Source organism: Argentina anserina, chromosome 1, assembly GCF_933775445.1.
Source record: "Argentina anserina chromosome 1, drPotAnse1.1, whole genome shotgun sequence".
Classification (NCBI taxonomy): Eukaryota; Viridiplantae; Streptophyta; class Magnoliopsida; order Rosales; family Rosaceae; genus Argentina; species Argentina anserina.
In genome coordinates this window covers 956,065-976,716 of record NC_065872.1, presented here as the reverse complement: position 1 = coordinate 976,716, position 20,652 = coordinate 956,065, and the positions used below count along the sequence as shown (strand labels likewise).

At 37.4% G+C, this 20,652-nt stretch overlaps 6 protein-coding genes across 9 annotated transcripts; 1 reads left to right on the top strand and 5 right to left on the bottom strand.

Moving 5' to 3' along the window:
- Positions 1-105: 105 nt before the first annotated feature.
- LOC126784898 (flavonol synthase/flavanone 3-hydroxylase-like) lies at positions 106-1,440 on the bottom strand. 2 transcript variants are annotated; one of them, XM_050510439.1, is made up of 4 exons: positions 1,147-1,440; positions 983-1,054; positions 561-888; positions 106-430 (listed from the first exon to the last, which is right to left on the bottom strand). In XM_050510439.1, exons 1-4 carry the CDS (start codon positions 1,158-1,160, stop codon positions 191-193), a joined length of 654 nt encoding a protein of 217 aa, XP_050366396.1. In that variant the 5' UTR covers positions 1,161-1,440; the 3' UTR covers positions 106-190. The 2 variants fall into 2 exon arrangements, with proteins under 2 accessions (XP_050366396.1, XP_050366406.1); XM_050510449.1 differs by lacking the exon at positions 983-1,054 and having other exon boundaries at positions 1,147-1,439.
- Positions 1,441-1,526: 86 nt separating this feature from the next.
- Positions 1,527-3,182, bottom strand: LOC126784888 (protein SRG1-like). Its single transcript, XM_050510428.1, has 4 exons — positions 2,878-3,182; positions 2,460-2,710; positions 2,042-2,372; positions 1,527-1,944 (listed from the first exon to the last, which is right to left on the bottom strand). The coding sequence occupies exons 1-4, from the start codon at positions 3,091-3,093 to the stop codon at positions 1,708-1,710; spliced, it is 1,035 nt and encodes a 344-aa protein (XP_050366385.1). The 5' UTR covers positions 3,094-3,182; the 3' UTR covers positions 1,527-1,707.
- A 206-nt stretch (positions 3,183-3,388) lies between these two features.
- On the bottom strand, positions 3,389-6,016 carry LOC126787077 (codeine O-demethylase-like). 3 transcript variants are annotated; one of them, XM_050513019.1, is made up of 5 exons: positions 5,896-6,016; positions 4,835-5,061; positions 4,365-4,615; positions 3,946-4,276; positions 3,396-3,831 (listed from the first exon to the last, which is right to left on the bottom strand). In XM_050513019.1, exons 2-5 carry the CDS (start codon positions 5,048-5,050, stop codon positions 3,595-3,597), a joined length of 1,035 nt encoding a protein of 344 aa, XP_050368976.1. In that variant the 5' UTR covers positions 5,051-5,061; positions 5,896-6,016; the 3' UTR covers positions 3,396-3,594. The 3 variants fall into 3 exon arrangements, with proteins under 3 accessions (XP_050368982.1, XP_050368976.1, XP_050368969.1); XM_050513025.1 differs by lacking the exon at positions 5,896-6,016 and having other exon boundaries at positions 3,389-3,831; positions 3,946-4,219; positions 4,835-5,182; XM_050513012.1 differs by lacking the exon at positions 5,896-6,016 and having other exon boundaries at positions 4,835-5,182.
- A 790-nt stretch (positions 6,017-6,806) lies between these two features.
- On the bottom strand, positions 6,807-8,466 carry LOC126787068 (protein SRG1-like). The gene is made up of 4 exons (XM_050513006.1): positions 8,183-8,466; positions 7,798-8,069; positions 7,380-7,710; positions 6,807-7,288 (listed from the first exon to the last, which is right to left on the bottom strand). Exons 1-4 carry the CDS (start codon positions 8,438-8,440, stop codon positions 7,052-7,054), a joined length of 1,098 nt encoding a protein of 365 aa, XP_050368963.1. The 5' UTR covers positions 8,441-8,466; the 3' UTR covers positions 6,807-7,051.
- A 1,114-nt stretch (positions 8,467-9,580) lies between these two features.
- On the top strand, positions 9,581-15,675 carry LOC126786047 (probable anion transporter 6, chloroplastic). The gene is made up of 15 exons (XM_050511753.1): positions 9,581-10,051; positions 10,522-10,667; positions 10,785-10,884; positions 11,124-11,176; positions 11,329-11,403; positions 11,882-11,962; positions 12,189-12,232; positions 12,522-12,586; positions 13,170-13,285; positions 13,637-13,673; positions 14,038-14,133; positions 14,438-14,579; positions 14,679-14,731; positions 15,104-15,190; positions 15,296-15,675. Exons 1-15 carry the CDS (start codon positions 9,695-9,697, stop codon positions 15,395-15,397), a joined length of 1,554 nt encoding a protein of 517 aa, XP_050367710.1. The 5' UTR covers positions 9,581-9,694; the 3' UTR covers positions 15,398-15,675.
- Positions 15,676-15,763: 88 nt separating this feature from the next.
- On the bottom strand, positions 15,764-19,224 carry LOC126786290 (heparanase-like protein 3). The gene is made up of 9 exons (XM_050512067.1): positions 18,226-19,224; positions 17,914-17,950; positions 17,651-17,837; positions 17,404-17,552; positions 17,075-17,305; positions 16,782-16,977; positions 16,566-16,691; positions 16,368-16,467; positions 15,764-16,284 (listed from the first exon to the last, which is right to left on the bottom strand). Exons 1-9 carry the CDS (start codon positions 18,487-18,489, stop codon positions 15,892-15,894), a joined length of 1,683 nt encoding a protein of 560 aa, XP_050368024.1. The 5' UTR covers positions 18,490-19,224; the 3' UTR covers positions 15,764-15,891.
- Between the last annotated feature and the right edge of the window lie 1,428 nt (positions 19,225-20,652).

The following is a 20,652-nucleotide window of genomic DNA, read 5'->3' as shown; positions in this document are numbered from 1 at the left end:
ATCTTTCTTAAATTTATACTTCCCCTATCTTCAATTCTTCATCCCATTAGAACAAAATTAAGATATAATAAAAGAAAACAAACAAAACAAAACAAAATCTGCTTAGGAATCATGCCATTATCATCTCAGTAATACAACTTGGAAGTTGTTCATTTTCGGGTACAAGGCATAAGAGGTACCTAATCAGAGGTTATAGCAATGCTGCCTCAATTGGTCTTCTTCCCTGCTGGTAGTATTCGAAATAAATGGCAACGTAGTTTTTCACCTTTTTGTGCAACTTTGGCCTCGACTCATTGATGAGGCTTTCAAAGGGTTCAATCTCTTTCTCTCCATCCGGGACGCAGAACACAGCCAAGGATACTCTCTCCTTTTCTGCATTTGTCACTACCTTGTGCACTGGGCTCTTGAACAGTCCATAATTAGTTAATATCTGTGCATCACAAAGAACAGGTTTTGATGGCAAAAAAAGAAAAAGAAAAAAAAAGAACAGGTTTTGATAGCAATTAGTTGGTCTTACCTAAACACAAATGAGATACCAAGACATTTAAAATGTTAGTTACCTCTGCTTGATCACCAACATTGATGAGAAGCGCCTCAGGAACAATGGGAGCCCTAAACCATTGATCATCTTTCAGAAATTGAAGACCTTCCATTTCTTTATCTTGCAACAGAAGGGTGATTATGGTTCCATCTGCATGTGGCTTGGTACCGAGTACACGATCAGGCCTTGAACATGGAGGATAGAAGTTGAACCTACCATCCATTTTCCTTTGTTCTCCATACTTGTCCAGAAAGCAATCTTCCTCCAAATTCAATGACCGTGCCATGCCTTTAAGGACAGTTTCTGTTATCACCTGTAAGTTACTGATATATTGGTCTATGATACCCCTGCAGTGTACATCTATATAGGATCAATAACCATCTTTTGATTGCTTAATGAAAAGGCGAGTTCCAAGTTCTGACTATATAGTTATTCTTTTACCTAAAAGATTTGGGATTTTCAGGCCAAAACTTGAGGTTGCGCTGGTGTGGTGGATATACAGTAAGGTATAGTCTGTCATGCCAAACAAGTCTACCATCACAGACCTTGGTAGTAGATCTATTGTTCTGACTTCTAAGAGATTCTCAAGGTGTTTGAATTCTTACCTCAAAGCAACCATCTGGTTAGAGCTAATATGAGTTTGTCAATTTCTTCCATACTGATTGAGGAAGGTGTGAGCAGACCAAGATCAAGAACTGGAACATCCATGAACTCAACAAAAGGATCTGGAAGTGGGATGCCATCTTTGAGAATATATTTCTGCGGTGGAACTGGTAGTTCACCTTCAGTGAGTTGTTCTTGCACAGTTTTGGTTGCTAGTAGATTGAACTTGGCAGGAGGCGAAGATTCAGCCATGTCCTTCTTTCTGCAAGGATTTTGTCAAGGGTTTTGTTTTGTAGACTTAGCTGCAAAACTGCTGAGTGCTCTTATGATATCATAGGTCAAGAAATAAGTAGAGTTTTATCTTATTTTAATATGTTTTTATATTAGTAACAGTCAAAATTATGCAACTACGTACGCATAATGTAACATTTTTGCAGAGAAAGGTACTTTCCAGAGAAATAAATAAATAAAAAGTAGATAAACCATTATTGCAGGCTTCATAATGCATACATATATGGTGCTACTTCTACATGATAATGGTACAGACTGCAGAGAAGTGAAATTTAAATCTTTAATGTATCAAGGCCTAGTTCTCCTCTCTGAGTGCATTCATAGTTGATATAGGCATAGTTCTTGACATTTTTGTATGACCTTGGCCTTGTCTCATCTATTAGTTTCTCCACTGGACCAATCTCAGTTTCAGGATCTGGTGCATTATACAAGGCCACAGAGAGCCTCATTCTTTCTGAATTTGTCACCGCCCTGTGCACTGGGCTCTTGAAAATGCCATTACTCATAATCTGCACAATTAATTCACACACTATCAATACGTCTATAACAAAAAATCAGACATTTGAAAGCAACTCAACACATTAGAGTGATCAGTAAGTTTTTTACCTGCATTTGAGCACCAAGATTGACAACAATGGCATTTGGCACAATGGGGACTCTAATCCATTTACCATCCACCAAAACTTGAAGACCCTCCACTTCTTTGTCCTGCAATAGAACAGTCATTCCTGACCCATCTGTATGAGGCTTCAAACCAAACACCTGATCGGCTCTTGAACACCGCGGATAGAAGTTGAATCGTGCTCTCATCTGAGCTTTCTCTCCAAGCAGCTTACCCGAAAAGCTGCTCTCTTCCAGATTCAGAGATTTTTCCATGGCCTTAAACAGAACACTCATGATGGACTTAACCTTTTCTGCATATTCATGCAGAACTTCTCTGCACAATAGTATTGCTAGTAGTCAATGACTTCAGTAAGAGATACTATGTAGCAAATTATGTAGTGAGTGTTTGAAGTTGATGTACCGAAAACCATTTGGATTTTTTGGCCAGAGATCAAGCCTTCTTTGATCTTCAGGGAATACTTGAAGAATTAGGCGGTAGGACCAATCAAGAACTTGCTTCTCTGTGACAATAACATCCTCCCCATATCCCTCTTGGCCACCGGAAATTTCTCTGGAGTATTTTTGCTTCTCTTCCTCTGGAAGCTCAAAGAATTGTTTCGCAACTTCGTGTACCTTGTCCAGAAAGGAACTTGAGATCCCATGACCTGTTGCCTGAAATCCAAGTAGGAGAAAAACAAGTATAACAGATTAAGACAATACACAGATATCTTTCTAACTTATGATACGGTCATTTACCTAAACTGTTCACCTGGTCACTTGATAACAGTTGAACACCATAGTTAGTACTTACTACTTAGTAAAGTAGAATCATTTCTAACCTGGAAGCACCCTGATGAGCTTAGAGTTGATTTGAGTTTGTTTAGTTCGATCTCTGCTTCCTTAGTATCATTTGATGATGTGGAGAAGAGACTGATATCAATGATGGGGATTTGACCCAATTCTGGGGAAGACTCTATACCTCCAAACTTTCTTTCTTTAACAATATATGTAGGGGGTGGTTCATCACCTTTGATGGACATTTCTTCAACACTCATGGATAACTTAACTGAGCCAAACAACTACACTGGAAAAGTTTATGATCACACTGAGCCAAACAACTACGCTGAGCTAAGGTTTGACCCAATTCATGATCACACAATATATGGCATATATGGTTCTGGGTTGAGGGGTTTTTTAGTAATTAAGCTACTCTAAACTTGAGAGATTTTGATGTGATATATAATTTAAATGATTCCAAAACAATGAAGTTAAGTGGAAAATGAGTGTGAAGGTGGTAGATGACACTGAGAAACACCAGGCTATATATATAAGATGAACAATAATGGTCTTCTAAGATCAGAACAGGTTGGTGCTCTTGATGCAGTAAAAGATGTCATTTATTGTCTTGAAGAAATTGATGGGATTGATAAGTTTATAAAAGAAAATACCAGAATTAATAGCCTATGATTATGATCACAGGGGTTCGACTTATTTAAGAAGTTTCATAGTGTTTACACACTTTATTTCTACATGATATAGGCACAGAGATGTGAAACTCAGATCTTTAATGTTTCAAGTGCAACTTCTCCTCTCTGATAGCATTCATAGTTGATACGGCCATAATTCTTGACATTTTTGTATAACCTTGGCCTTGTCTCATCTATCAATTTCTCCACTGGACTAATCTCAGTTTCAGGATCAGGTTCATTAAACAAGGCCACAGATAGTCTCATTCTGTCTGGGTTTGTCACAACCCTGTGCATTGGACTCTTGAAGATAGCATTACTCATAATCTGCAGCAGGAACCATATTGTATTAAAATTCCAGTACGAAACTTCAAATTGGTATTGAAAGAAATGAAACACATAACACATTAGAAAGATGAGCAAGCTCTATTTGTTTGTTACCTGCATTTGATCACCGAGGTTCACAACTATAGCATCAGGCACAATGGGGACTCTAACCCATTTTCCATCCACCAAAACTTGAAGACCTTCTACTTCTTTGTCTTGCAACAGAACTGTCAGTCCCGACCTATCTGTATGTGGCTTCACACCAAGAACCTGATCAGACCTTGAACACGGCGGATAGAAGTTGAATCTTGCCTGCATCAGAGCTCCCTCTCCAAGCAGCTTATCCACAAAGCTGTTCTCCTCCAAATTCAATGATTTTGCCATGGCCCTAAACAGCACATCCATCATAAACTTCACCTTTGTTGCATATTCATGCACAACCTCTCTGAAAAAAAAGTTGACTAATTAGTCAATGACTTCACTAACACAAAACTATGCATGCATTATGTAATCAGTGTTTAGAATTAATGTACCCAAAATCATTTGGATTTTCTGGCCAGAGATCAAGCCTTCTTTGATCTTCAGGGAATACTTGAAGAATTAGGCGGTACGACCAATCAAGAACTTGCTTCTCTGAGACAATGAGATCCTCTCCAAATCCTTCACGACCACCATAAATTTCTCTGGAGTATTTTTGCTTTTCTTCCATCGGAAGATCAAAGAACTGCGTCGCAGCTTCGCGTACCTTATCCAGAAAGGAAATCGTAATCCCATGACCTATTGCCTGAAAACCCCAAGTAGCCGAAAAACCGAGTTCAACAAATTAAGACATGCACAATGAAAGATAAATATTACTCGTGTCCATGATATAGTAATATATCTATCTCTCATGTTCATCTAGTCGATCACTTGATGAGCTAAACGATTTAGCTAGAAATTATGTAGCAGTAGAATCTTGAAGCAGCCTCGCACTATGGTAAAATAAGGTAGAATCATGTCTAACCTGGAAGCACCCTGATGAGCTTAGAGCTGATCTGAGTTTGTGTAACTCGATTTCTGCTTCCTTAGTACCAATTGATGATGGGGAGAAGAGACTGACATCAATGATGGGGATTTGACCCAATTCTGGTGAGGATTCTATAGCTCCAAACTTGCTTTCCTTGATGATATATTCAGGGGGTGGTTCATCACCTTTCATGGACATCTCTTGGACACTCATTGACAACTTCACTGTGACAATATTGGGGAGGTCTCAGATCTGCTATAGACTCAGAATGCATATAAGGTTTTGGGTTTAGGGGTTCTTATGTAATTTACTCGTTCAGAATTGGAAAAGAAAAGAGAACAACTCATTCTACTAAGGTTCACAATGAATCTAGTGAATAGAGTAAATCATCTAATTATCTGGAAAATAATCATCTAGAAATGCAATATAAATGGAAAAACGTGGTGTATCGGATATACAAAAATAAGACATTGCGTGGCTTAAATGGAGGAAACATTATTATTTTTAAGATGATTCCAAGAACAATTAAATCATCTTTTGGAACTTTGAATTAGGTGGGAAGGGGACATGCAAACATACATCAATTAACCCCCCACAGAAATGAGAAGTTTTGCCGTTTAAGACTCTGGTAGATTGAAGCCCAGGTTTGGACCAAGAAAAAGACAGAATTTTCATGACAACGTAGGTAGATACATGGACAAACAAAATGCAGGGTGTTAAGTTTCTCTGCTATCTGTTCATGGAGTACAACAATTAGAATCAGAAAAAGAACGAAATGACGAGTTTTTCTTGGTCTGCTTTCCACTATGGCAAGAATCTCATATCCTAGCAAAATAGGTGGGAGAAAGATCAGACTAATTTCTTGATTTCTCCTACACACCAGTATCAAACATTTGATTCCCTTTTCTCTTTCTATATAAAATGGTGTAACCAAAATCACAGAAACTGTTCAACACAGCCGAACAATTGATTCCCTTATCCTTAGAGGAATGATGTAGATGATAGAAAGACAAGACCAATCTATAATACAGAAGAAGTCGCAGATGTGGTGTAAGTACCTCATGAAATTTGATGAGTTTTATGGCAATCATAGTCGTCTCTCACGTAAACCCGACGTGATTCGCCTACCAAAATAATCGGTATAATTCTCCTAGGCATTGAGCAGCACCTACAGTAAAGCATTTGAAACAACAATTACAAAAAAAAATAAAAATATAAAGGCTAATGGAGCATAAAGCATAAACATTTCTACATCTTGAGCTCTTACAGAAACAAAGCTGTGCCCAAGTTACTATATTAAGCAATATAGTACAGTCTTGCAGCTAAACTCATTCTACTTCTGAATCAGTATTCAGCAAACCAATATACAAAACAGCTAAACTCATTCTTCTTCATAAAATGGTTTTATGCGGAACTTTGTTATTTCTTACTTGGATCTCAGCCTCGTTTGGCTGTGCTGTAATGATGAAGCAAAGTCCAGGGATGAGCACAGTAAAGTTGATAAGGTGCTGGGTTGAATTTGAGTTCCCTCTTGTTAAATCACTGGATTGTTCCATCCTGAAGTCCAGGCTGTAGAAGACAGCAATGTAACATTGTGTACAAGTAACGTATGAGCTTCAGACGAATGACAGAAATTCAACACAATATATGAGGAGCATCAAGTGCCAACCAACATTTCATCGATCATGGTTAGAATTGTCAACATTATCACATAAAACACTGCATATCTTGAATAGTAAACAAGAACATGCAGATGAAACTGACAAATAATGAAATACCCTCCAATATATATCTCAAACTGATTCAGGGGTGAAATATGAATAAAGGAGGTCACAATAACTTGGCCGTGAATGAAAGTACAACAAATAATTCAATAACGAGAGACTTGCCAAATAATTGCAGGTATGAACATAGGAATTTTCTTTGAAAATTTCTTAGAAATAAGGACCAAGACTATATAAAACAGTAAAGAATTATTGTCCGTTTGGGTTTTAACTATCGAAGTTATCAGAAAGGGTTGTTACTTCTTGCAGAGAATTTCAGAATTGGCTTGAACAAATGAGGACATAATTGAAGGAAATTGGTTGGCTTTTATTGATACGATTGGTACGTAAGTACCAGGACTCATAGCCTGTGATTATGGTAGCAGGGCTTATAGTTACTTCAGAGTGCCATCGTTTTGAGACAACCAAATAAATACACTGGATATAAAACTTAGATCTTCATTGTTTCAAGTGCTATTTGTCCTCTCTGAAAGCATTGGTAGTTGATGAGACCATAATTCTTCGCATTCTTGTACATTCTTGGCCTTGTCTCATCTATCAGTTCCTCCACCGGACCAATCTCACTTTCAGGATCTGGTTCATTAAACGAGGCCACAGACAACCTCATCCTTTCTGTATTGGTCACGGCCCTGTGCAATGGACTCTTGAATATGCCATTACTCATTATCTGCAGAAGCAATACATGTATAGAACCAGAATTGGTAAGGAAATGTCATATTGGATTGAATCCAATGAAGCACATTGAAGTAGTAATATACCTGCATCTGATCACCAAGGTTCACAACTATAGCATCAGGCACAATGGGGACTCTAACCCATTTTCCATCCACCAAAATTTGAAGACCTTCTGCTTCTTTGTCTTGCAACAGAAGTGTTATTCCTGATCCATCAGTATGTGGTTTGGCACCAAGCACCTGATCAGGTCTCGAACATTTCGGATAGAAGTTGAATATTATTGTCATTAGAGCTTGTTCTCCAAACAGCTGATTTGAAAAGCTGTTCTCTTCCAAATTCAAAGATTTCGCCATGGCCTTAAACAGAACAGCTGTCATGAAGTTTAACTTTGTTGCATATTCATGTAACACCTCTCTGTCCAAAATCAACAAGGAAATTAAAAGACAAGAAAAGATTTCTGTGATGCATATATTAATGTAAGTTTATTGAAAGTTAATGTACCGAAAGTTTTTCGGATTTTCTGGCCAAAAGTCTAGACATCTTCGATCTTCTGGAGATACTAGAAGAGTAAGACGGTAAGCCCAGTCGAGAACTTGCTCTTCTGATACTTTGACCTCATGAGCATATCCTTCAGTTCGATGAGCTTCTTTGAAGTGCTTTTGCTTCTCTTCCAATGGATTATTTTGCTTCTCTTCCTCTGGAAGTGCAAAGAAATCTGTTGCAGCTTCGCGTAACTCGTCAAGAAAGTTACTAGAAATGCCATGACCAATTGCCTGATAACCAAACAAATTGATGAGAACAAAAACTTCAAGAAACCAACACAATGATGCACTATGATACTTCAGAAGGTAATACAGTTGTTCACGAATTTGAAGATAGTAATGACCTGGAAGCAGCCTGATGAGCTGAGCGCTGATCGTAGTTTCTCAAGTTCGTTCTGCACTACCGCAGAATCATGTGATGATGTGGAGAAGAGACTAATATCAATGATAGGGATTTGGCCAACTTCTGGAGTAGACTCTATTGCTCCGAAGGTGCTTTCCTTAACAATATACTCAGGGGGTGGTTCAACACCATTGACAGACATTTCTCGAACACTCATGGACAACTTCACTGAATCACTACCATCATTAACTAGAGCCATGTTTTCTCATTGAGGGTTGATAATGAATTTTCATAGGCTTTTATAAGCACAATTTCTTCCCCAATAATGGTTTGTTACAGATAGTCTACTTGGATAATGAAAGAAATAACTAAAAAGATAATTATTACTTCAGACTCAAAGTATATAGTCAGCTAGGATTAATGAAAAATATATATCCAAAGACTTCTCCCAATGATGTTATGCAATAATGTTCACACAACGTTACAAACCCACCCTGGAGACATTCATATTCTGACTGGTGTGGGAGCCATGTGAAATTCTATATCTAATTTCTTGGGAACAACTTGGGAGCCAACTTGAAAGAAACATACAGCTGATCGCCTAAGTCTCTTCTCATGTAATTGCAGAAGCCAAACTTTGATTAATAGCTCTGAATACAACTTGGCTTCAACATTAGCCTCTGGAGCTACAGCATTCATATTGGCCGTATTTGGCCCTATAGTTTTTTTAGTCAGGTCAATAAGATGGGGCATTATCACAAAATGAATATATTCAAGTCATTGGCCGGCTCAACAGAAGAGCTTTACTTCTTTGTATTTTAGGTAACTTTGGTGAACTTCCGGCAACTTGGTATATTCCTATCATATTATATACACGTAGTTGTCACATTTTACCTGGAATCATTAAAAAATGGTTAGAAATGGGCTCGATGTATTGAATTCCTTCCACGGTTGTCAGTTGGTCAGAGTAGAGGGTTCTTCACGTTATATATATATATATATATATATATATATATAGAGAGAGAGAGAGAGAGAGAGAGAGAATATTATAACATACAGAACTCAGATTCAAGCAAGTGTTCCTAAACAGAGAAACTAGTTTCAACTCTGGTTGAGATAGCTTTGGTGAAGGAGAGTTAGAGAATGAAACAGAATTGCTTGGTGTACCTTGGGCCAAATTGGGCTGATTCTCATTTCACAGCAACATGAACTTTGGACTTCTCAAACTCTTTCTTGTCTTCTTATAACAAAATGAAACTTGAGGCTCCAAAACAGTGGGAATGGGTCCCCAAAGTTCGTGGGTACCACTTAATTAGAAATCCCAACATTTCAAAACAAATCCAGAGCCACAAGGCCAATCTCTCTCGTGGCGCAAAATGCCCCAGTTACTCAGTTCTTCTTCTTCTTCTTCATCCCTAACGGTCTGACCAGTCCAACCCTTCATATACCCACCAAGTTTTCAGGCCAAAGCTCTCACCTTTCCTCTTCCTGAGCTCATTTCAAGCTTGCCCAAATGGCCAAACTCGCTCTACGAGCAGAAAGCTCCCACCTTTTTCACTCACAACCTTCATCTTTCATCTCAGCACCGAAAAGCCGTCGTTTATTGAGCTTCACACCAAAACCCAGCTTGAAATTTCGAGTCTTTTGCAGCATTAAGGAGAAGGAGAGCGTCAAGAGAGTCAATGGTCTCCCCGGAGATGAGGTACACCGTGCCGGGTCGGGTTCGGATTCTGAAGCGGACTCGGGCCAGGAAAGTGGGTCCGGGGCTGTGGGGTTTGATATGGACTGGCCTCCCTGGAAGAACATACCTCAGAGATATAAGCTCATTGGTACAACTTCATTGGCGTTTGTTATCTGTAACATGGATAAGGTATATTTATGGCTTTAGTAATAAGTAGTAATGTTGTAATTTTCAGGTTGAGTTTTGAGTAAGTGCTGGTTTGACGTAGATTTTGGGTTGTGAGTTTTGTATGTATGCAGTTTTGTTTGAAGAATTTTAGCAACTTTAGTAACAGTTTGGTATAATGTGAGTGATTGAATATAAGATTATACAGGCAGTTGTAACGTTAATGGGTTTGGTTAAATTAGTGCTTTGAAATGAAAGTGTCAATAAGCTTAAATATGGAAGTAGTCGTAGTAGTATAGCATCCGAGCTTTGAGCTTGGACAAAAGGGGAATGTCTGGAAAGACCTGGCATTGCATGTTATGTAATTAATCAATTAGGAAAAACGTATTTTGACGTTATTTGATGAATGAGTTAGTTAGGAACTGAGGATGAGGAGATGCTTGTTGTGTGTCTATTGCATACAAGTTTCTCATTCGGTTTATCGTAATTGACAGGTGAACTTGAGTATTGCTATAATCCCAATGTCGCATCAATTTGGTTGGAGTTCTTCTGTGGCTGGATTGGTTCAGTCGTCCTTTTTTTGGGGGTATGCTTTGAGTCAATTGCCTGGGGGATGGCTTGCCAAGATATTTGGTGGGAGGTTTGTTTATTGAAGCTCTGGAAGTTTGAAATGTTTTCTGAATTTAGAAATAATTACCATGTTGGTTTCAGGATAGCAAAGCTCATGCTCTTTTTATTGTTTTCTTCTAATACGCAGAAAAGTGCTTGAGATTGGAGTATTAACTTGGTCATTGGCTACAGCACTTGTCCCTTTTGTTGCTGGATTTACTCCTGGTTTAGTTGTGTCAAGAATATTGGTATGCTAAGCTAGTGCTGATTCTAGTGCTAAATTTTTGTCAAAAATGTCCTACTTTACTGAGCTATTGTTTTCTTCTGCTTTTGTAACTGTCAGTAATCTGTAATGTGTAGTATTACAGAAGTATTCTACTGAATTATCACATTTAGGCCTTTTTCTGTTTGATGTCCAACCTACTGTTGGTTTGAGTATGATACAATTTTCTGTTACTTATTGAGGGCTCTTTTCTTTCAACTACAGGTAGGAATTGGAGAAGGTGTTTCCCCGTCCGCTGCAACTGACCTTATTGCCAGGCATGTATGACCTTTGTTTATAGTAATCGGGCTAAATTGAATTTTTGGCAAACTAGATTGTGAGGCTTAGTATGATATACACACACATATTCTGCTCGTTGTAGTTATACAACAGAGAACTCAACCATTAAAATCACTTTTATTCCATGCAGAACGATACCTTTGGAAGAGCGGTCACGAGCTGTAGCAGTTGTCTTTGGTGGTTTGAGTGTAGGAAGTGTTGCAGGGTATGTATGGTTCTATATTATATAATTAAGTATATAAGTATTATGTTTTAGTGATAAACTAGCTAGTCTGATTTGCAAACATACTCTGATATAAGAATAGAACACTAAAATAGCCACTATGAAGCCAAGTTCTGGGATTTAATTTTCCCGGTCTTTTTCTGTGAAATATATTTGAAAGAAATGACTTCAATAGAGGGTGAGTTTGGAAAATTATAGCAGCAATGTATATTGATTGTTAACGTTATACTCAGATCCCTGCTGCAGCCTATCTTTTAAACCTTCCTGGACTACCACAAATCCAATGATACTATCTTATCTCCATCCTAAAGTTTTGAAGCAGCTTTGAAAGAAGGATTTTAACTTTCTTTCATTGTAAATTGGACAGTTTTCCTATTGTGCGCGTGAACACAAATAGATACATATATATGTCTGTAATTATTTGATACTCTGCATTTTTTTAATGTTAAACTCATTGCAGGTTTCTTCTAGCTCCTCCCCTTATCCAAAACCTTGGCTGGGAATCTGTCTTTTACATATTTTCCCTTCTGGGGATAGGTTGGTAAGTAGCTCTCAGACTGATAAACTTGATAACCTTACACCATGAAACTTGCTTGTGTGTTATTTCAAACCCTTGTTTTATAGTTTCATTTTCAAATACAAGGAAGAGAAGAAAAGTCGTGTGCAATATTGATGCTCTTTTCTTGTTTCAATTTGATACTTTTATGGTAAAGTTTCACATAACTCTGGCCATATTGATGATATCTCCCACTCTATCTATGTTGAAGGTATGTTGGGTTTCAGTTTCTGGAAGCGCAAGCCTCATGGGTTGGTGAGTCAATCCTGCCCAAGCATTTGACTTACTTTCTTCATCATTCTTGTTTATTTGGAAAGTTTGAGCTTTACTTTTTCTCATTTAAAAAACAAACAATTGACTTCTTAAGAATTCCATTTAGTAGGAAGGATTTATTTCATTTTAATAGAAACCAAAGAAATTTGTTCATCTTGGAATATGTAAAGGCTTCAGAAATTTAATTCTTTGACAGCATAGTGCACCTATAGTACTAGATCTTATTCTTGCAAGACGATGACTCTTCCTTATAATCAAAATATGGTGATAGGGTCCCGGTCAGACATGAAAGCAGCGCCGAGAACTTCTCCTAAAGAGCTGGTAGACTCATTGAAGGTATTAATATTTTCCTGTTGTGCTACTCGGGACATTTTAGGCATACAGTTAGCTAGGCATGGTTGATTAGTTTAATAATCAATGTATGAATCCCATGCAATGGGTAGTCTGATTCTAAGGCTGTAGCTGAGAGTCATATTTTGAATGACATTGCCAACAGGACACCAACATTGTGATTTGTAAGTAGCTTACTCCAAAAGAAAAGGGAAAAACATCCTAATAAAAAAACCCTGTTGAGCACAGAAAATGTAGAGTACAATTATTCTGATATCTTTTCCATCCGAGGCAACAGAAGTGAGCTATCTATAACGTTTACCCTTTACAGCTTGATACATTCACTTGCATAAGTAGAATGCACATGGTACTCTCGTTACTAATTTTAAATAAGTAAATGCCCCTTATGGAAACAGAATTCATTACTTGATCGATCAGTTCTGAATGTAACGATTGCATTGATAGAAGTATTCATGTTTGACATAATAATGCACGTACTATGAAGTCTTACTGGAGGTTTTATCTTTCTCCAAGTATAGCTAGGGTACCCGTATAGGATATGGCTGTCTTACTTGCTTTCATATGATAGGATGTACCATGGAAGGAATTTTTCCGAAGTGAAGCTGTTTGGGCAATGATATATGCACATTTCTGTGGAAGTTGGGGTCATTATACTTGCCTAGCATGGCTTCCCACCTATTTCAGGTAATTATGCAGTACATAACTATATATGGTAACTTTGTTCCAAAATATGCTTGTATGATTTTCTTTTGCCATCAGTGCTTCTTTTGTCTATTCCATTCTTTTCCATAATTGATTTTAGCGATTATGAGTTGTAATATCACTTACCAGAAATGGTGACCTTACACAGAGTGTACTAGTTTTCTTAGTTTTCCTATGATGTTATTGTTCATCAGGATAAGGACCTCCTATCTAAGAGAAGTGTTCTCTTCCTGCTTTCTATTCACACTACTGAAACTGTCATAACTTTATATTTTTTGTTATGTATACATGTGATCACGAAGAAGCTAAACTTTTAACAAACGTGCTATGCAGTGAGGAGTTGAACCTGAATTTAACTGAAGCGGCATGGGTGAGTATTTACTTTTTTAAACTCTTAGCAGTTGAAGAAAGAATTTTCATTCCTGCCTGCAAATTCTTGAAAAGTGATGTGGTAAACTATCACACTATGAGTTTACAGAGTAATAATCGTCTGTGGGAATATGGGGTATTATAGCAAATGCTTTTAGCATCCCTCATTTACGTATTTGGACTAACAGTAAAATTATCTACGAATTTGCACTATGGGAATTATTAATAAAGAAAAAGGATAAGCATTCACTAACATACATCTTTAGCAGTGTATTCTGCACAAGGTAGTGTAAATTTATACCAGTTGAAATACTTCGTCCTCATATATTCAGATTTATGATAGCAAAGATTTATATTTGTTTCAGGTCTCTATCCTTCCTCCATTGGCGTCAATATTTGTAAATACTATTGCATCTCAAATTGCTGATAACTTGATCTCTACGGGCGTTCAAACCACAACGGTATGGAATCTGTAATTGTTTACTTTGTTCCATAAGATGGTATCAGAAAAACTCAATCTAGCAGAAGGTTAGGAGATAAAAAAACTATGTCGCCATTATTCTTAGTTTGTGATTCTGCTTCCTTTTTCTCTTTTATTTTATTTTGCTTCTGAAATACATGAGGAGCTCATAACTGTATAATACAACTTCTACTTGATAAGTTTAGTCATTAGATAATTATGCTCAATTTTTACTGAAGAGAATGTTAGTCATTTCATTGAGTTTCAGTCTTGATGTTTCTGATGGCCTTGTTTTGCACATGTAGGTCCGAAAAATTTGCCAAACAATTGCCTTTCTGTCTCCAGCAGCTTGTATGACTCTTTCTTCTCTTGATCTAGGATTGCCCCATTGGGAAGTTGTGGGGATTCTCACTGCTGGTTTAGCCCTTTCGAGCTTTGCAATTTCGGGTACATAACTATTTTTTATTGGAGCCTGAATCTGGAGGAAAGTAGATTAAAAGTTTAAAACATTCACCATTTCTTACTAACATCATTAAATATGTGCAGGACTTTATTGTACCCATCAAGATATATCACCCGAATATGCAAGCATACTTTTGGTATGTTGTCACAACATGTAACAATGTTATCTGATTCTATATCATAGGCATAATGCATCTTTAATTAGTGATATCATTTTGGTGTAATTTCCTGAAAAGTACTCATTAACAAGCTCAGCCCTTGTATTTAAGCTCATGAATATTATAGGAACCATGGTAATCATTTCGGTCTAGGTCTGGCAACATGTGGTAATATGGTAGCGTAGTGGACCAAATGATCAAACTTGGATAAACTGCATTTAGTTTCAGATTTGGTAAAATTCAGGATGTAACTGAATACTGTATCACACATTCACACAATATAAAATGACAGTAATGAGATTTCTTGTAAATCCATCTCGGATACTTAGCAAGTTGTGATATTTTACTCAGGGTATAACCAATACTGTTGGGGCTGTACCTGGAATTGTAGGCGTTGCCCTCACTGGTTACCTACTTGATTCAACCCATTCATGGAGTGTAAGTGCCAGCTTTATAACTCTTCAACTCGTCTATCACCCCTATTTACTTCATTTGTTTCACATACCATGATGTTTATCTGTCAATTGACTTTGTATTATGCAGATGTCTTTGTTCATTCCATCAATATTCTTCTACCTCACTGGTACAATTGTTTGGTTGGCGTTTGCCAGCAGTAAGCCCCAGACCTTTGCCAAGAGAGATTGACCTTTGTAGGCGCTTCTCTTGAAAGAACCTTCCAAATTTAGGGAATCTTCTTTCATGCATTATTAGTTTCGCAGGGCGGTATTTAACTTAGTATTCACAACTTGGCTGCGTTATGTACATCATCTAGAAAGAAATTTACACCTGTATGTAATCAATTCTCATGCCATAGGTCTTTTTTTGTTTCCACAACTAGGGCTGTTCATAGTTGGCTACCTCTGTTGTATCAAACATAAATGAACTGTGGTATTGTACATCTGTGTAAGGCTTCAAATTGTATAAATTTTTTGAAAAGGTCAGAGCTTTTGTTACCTATCAGTCTTGCCATTTTATGAAAAACCCTCAGAGGTGATAAATATTGCTCGCTAATTGCTGAAAAATCATAATTTATCCTCTTTTGGAAAAAGACTGCCGTAAATGGACATCATCAAATTGTATTCTATCTCTTATTATAGCATTCACTATATGGTACCACTTTTGATCCCATATACTACTACCTACCTGCAAGCAGGGGGAGCAACGTATGGTATGTGAACAAATACAATTGAAAATGGAGCAACATTGATCGGCCGCGATGAATTTACAAATACAGGTTCTAATGTAGGTATGTTCCCAGATGAATCCACATTCAAAGCATTTCCGTTTAGCAGCATGGTTTGGCTTTGTATATTTCCATCCTTTGGTGTCAAATGGTATTCTTCTCTTTCTGTTTCACCTCTCAATCTTTCTACTCTGCTTCTTACACCACTATGCTGGTTCTTCAGCATATCTGTTCTAAAAGACTTGTGAGATCTGTGTTTATATCGCAAACTCCAGGTACTGTTGAAGGCAACCTTGGCCTGAACAGTGGTGGTGTTGTGTAGGTTGATCAATAGTACTACAATCCCTTTCTGTAATATGAGATAGTAATTAGCAGAAATAGAAAGAAAATGGCACCACCATCTTTATCATATACTGAAGTTTAAGCACTTACAGATTGTTTTGCACAGTGCGTGTAAGCACGTATCTTTTTCGGTCCACCAAACCTCGTTGCCAGTACATTTCTTCCCATTAATCGGTGCCAAAGAAGAGCGCTGTCATGAAAAATTCAGCAGGAGTGTTAAGGAAAGCAATGAGCGTAAAAAATTATGCCCTAAATGATGATGATGATGATGATGATTGAATCAATCACCTGTAGTAGTCTGGATTGGGAACAAAGGTAGTAGTGTTGAGTAAACCATAGTTTCCACCAACCAAGGTCTGTCTGCAATATGTTTTTGTATCATAAGATGCAGACATACCAAGCTGATCCAAGTACCTGTCATAACATCCAAATTAGCGTTCACCTTTTTGAAATAACAAGGGAGATAGAACAGTACATGCTGGTCAATTGTTAAGGCAAAGTTACCAGAAACTAAACACGAATGCATCCGTGACAAGATGATGACCACTGTTCCAAGCACCTCCTGATTCCCCAACCCATGCTGTTGCTGAACTTGCAGAGGTCTTTAAAATGTTTTGAAGGGTCCTAAATGTGTCAACCATACTATCCAGAGACACCGGATCAAGAATCTTTTCTATAAGGCGTTCAGTTGCATCAACCCCTAAGATATATATTGTAACATGTTAGTACCAAAACATGAACTAGAGCAATATGTGTGAAGCTTCAGATCTGTTCGTCGTATCAACAACAATGCTTACCTGGCCCTAGATTATATATGTGGTGTGAGAGCGCATCCAACGAAGTTGTGCTCTTATCTGCAAGATCTTTGAACCAAGGTGCATCAAAGAAACCCCCAGGTGCTATGATTAGTGGTTTTGGTCCAGCACCCTTGTATAATTTCTGTACAATGCTATGCAGAGAAGCTGAATCATTGACATACTGACTTGCTGATACGCTTGTTCCAACTCCACGTCCAGATAGCTCATTCCCTAAGCAACAATATTCATATAGCTTCAGACAAATAACAAATTCATGGCATGATTAAAAGTTTCCAGATTTTTTTTAACAAGAGTGAAAATGTCCATACCAAGCTCCCATCCAGCAACTGAGTAGTTGTTTTTGACCGTGTACTGAATGAAAGATTCGGCATTGGTGGAGTCCCAAGATCCACTTGCAGAGCCATCATGATGCAAAGTTCGTCCAGGGAGGGCATTTAATCCAAAGACAATCTTAGCTCTGAATTAAAACATTACCAATAGTTTAAGATCAACTATATCTGGACTTAAGAATCCAAATAAAATGAAGAAACCATAGGAAAGTGATTGTTTTTATACCCTGTTCTCAGAAAAAAGGAGTTCAGTTCATCCCATCTCTTCATGGGAAGGCAACCTTCATTGAAACCAAACATTGCTGTGGTGTTTTCAACAAAAGGAACTGGGCAAGGTTGTTTATTGTCGTCTGTATCATATGTGACTTTGTCTTGCAAGGTACCACCCAATCTAAGTTTCAATGGTGAAAAAGCTGCACAATTGAGTAAATTTTTGGCTCATACAATATTATAAACAATTTCGCTGTCATTCATATATCCAGGTCTTACCTTTTATGGCATTTGATAAGATAGTGTTACTTAGATCCTGCACAAGAATTATCATTTAAATATCAGAGAGGATTTCTAGAAACAGAATAAGATAAAATATCAGACTCAAGATTTGAACATCGGTATACCACAAAGCATGGCCTTAATTAACTCATGAACATGAAAAACTGGTAAACTTGATTACATAGCATCTGGTAACTTAGATGACCGAACATCAAAGGTAGAAGAAAACAGTGAATGCAATTATGTGAAGCACCTAAATCTTAAAAAAGATTAGTAATTTCAAATCATTAAATTACAACGATGAAGTACCAGATTAAGGAGAGAAGTTTTGCCCCAGCTGCAAGTTCCATAGTCACATTTCTCAGGAGGCCACCAATCCAAAGTTGCACATATGAAATCTTCATCTATTTTCCCAATGGCTTCTTTCCCATCAATTCTAACCAAAGCTTCAACACTACCACCTCCTATTCCTTCTCCTTCTGAACTCACACAATGAATGAAGCTCAAGCCAAACAAACACATCCAGAAACACATCCCCATTCTCCAGACCTGAGAACCCATTTTCACAAACATACACACCAAGAATTCTCAAGATCTCATCACTGTCTCTCTGGCCCTCTATAAACGGGAGAGGAGTATGACTCCATACATGAAAAGTGAAGATTTGAGGTTACTCAAGATGGAAACAGAGTTTGGTGTTTGTAATAAGTGAAAGTTACAATCTGACAGAAGCATATGTATATGACTGTTAAGAAGAACAAAGGTCCTCTCTTTTGACAACTTGGGGTATAATAATTTATTCAAACTGAACTGTTATTTTCTCTTTTCTGAATTTGAAAAAGCATTGAACTTTGTAGCAGCTGGGCTAGAATAATGTGAGGTGGGTTGCAACTATTTCAAACTCTTTTCAAGAGGGTTTTGCTTTTCGTTTGGGACCAAATGAATTTGAGTTGAACAAAACCCTGGTTTTACTGTCTGAGAGCGGCGGCCAGCCACCCATTTGGCCTTGGTTTTGGAATCCAATACGTGCACTTCGCTAGGACAAGGGTAGAAAAACCTGAGCTCGAGTAGAAAAAGCTGTTTTGAAAATCTAGTTGACATGGTAATATGCATGCTTTCTCTAATTTTCCCATATTAATAGGGACTTTGATATTTCTATTTTTGTACAAAGGAAATACTTTACAGCCAAATTTCTGGCCGTTTAGATCTGTGAATCTCTCATAACTCATAAGAACACATCGAATTATCGATTAAGGTTCCACCTGTAAAAATTATAGAAAGTTGGCCCTTTTGCTCCTACACAGAAGGGTAAATGGTCTTCCACATTATTTTGTGACTACAATTAGAGAAATACAAAATGATAATTGACCAATGCAAGGCATGAGCTTATAGTATTTGAATCTAAGTTGTGATTAGTTCATTCACAATAAAATCTCATTGGAGACTCTGTTGTATAAATATATTTATTCTTTTGTTTAGTTCCAACAAAAATAGCTCATTTTCGTGGCAGCATTGGAATAACAAAAATACAAGATTATAATACCCAAACCTGATATAATGGCTATCATGCATGCATCTTCTGTAGTGAGCATTAAGCAAGAACATCAGAATCTATGATGCTACAGTCTACCAAAGTACCAATATTTAAGCTTGTGGAGTTGAGTGTCTATTTTTATGTGCATGTGGCTTGATCCAGAACAAATTGAGTGTAAAATAAGACTATCTCCCCACATTTTCATGCATCACACAACCTATAACTCAACCACCTTCAGAAATTGGGTCCAATCACAATCATTATTCTGCTGCACTAAATATTAAGCATTTTCTCCATCTACCTAGCCAGCTAGCTTGAATTCAATGGGATCAGGTGAATTTTCCACCAAAAACAAACCAACTTAACCTGATCCATTGGATTATTGTATAATAATGGATATCAGTTAAATGAAATCATGTACGTAGCTATTTTTGTATGTGCTTTTCAGCTCTCATCCTCCACATAGTGCTAACACAGTGGCTACTATGCACGAAAGTTTATCGATATCAATACCATGTTGTCCAACTCAAATCCAGTGTGCAAAACTAAATGTGTGTTCAAATTCACAAAAATATGCATATATGATCCACACATAAAGATATGGAAATACAGTTTCGCTTTATTTTTAACATGTGATTAGGTATTTTCAGCCGGATAAGATATCCATCATTCATGTGATTAGGTTGATTATGATCAGCATCATCTTTGGTCCAAAAATTAAGTTGTTCGACTTGCAGGTAGTTCAATCCTGCAATTGGAATATTATACCTTATCAATGTCATCAAGTAAATTACAAATGCATGGGAACATAATGAAAAAGTGAAGTACGTAGCACGGCAGCAGGTTAATTGATTTCAATTTGGATCGTCCGACTTAAGGAAAGAACAAGCAAAAGAAGATAAGAATGGATCGATTCGAGTACTATAGCTATTTGATAGGCTAATTGCTGGTCCACACACAAAAGCGTCTTCCTTTCATTTTGCTAATTTAGCTAGTCATAAGTGTTCTTTGCCTCGAAATTATTAGGTAGCTTAATCAAGCTGAAAATAAGATTCCAAATCCTAGTCCGCACGATTGATTTGATTAGTTATGTAGAATAGCGATGACAATAATGCTTATGGGAAAGCATCTAAACCGGGGCCCTAGCTCTCTCACATCTTATTATTACTAGCTAGAACAAGAATCTAGAGTATAAGTTTGGC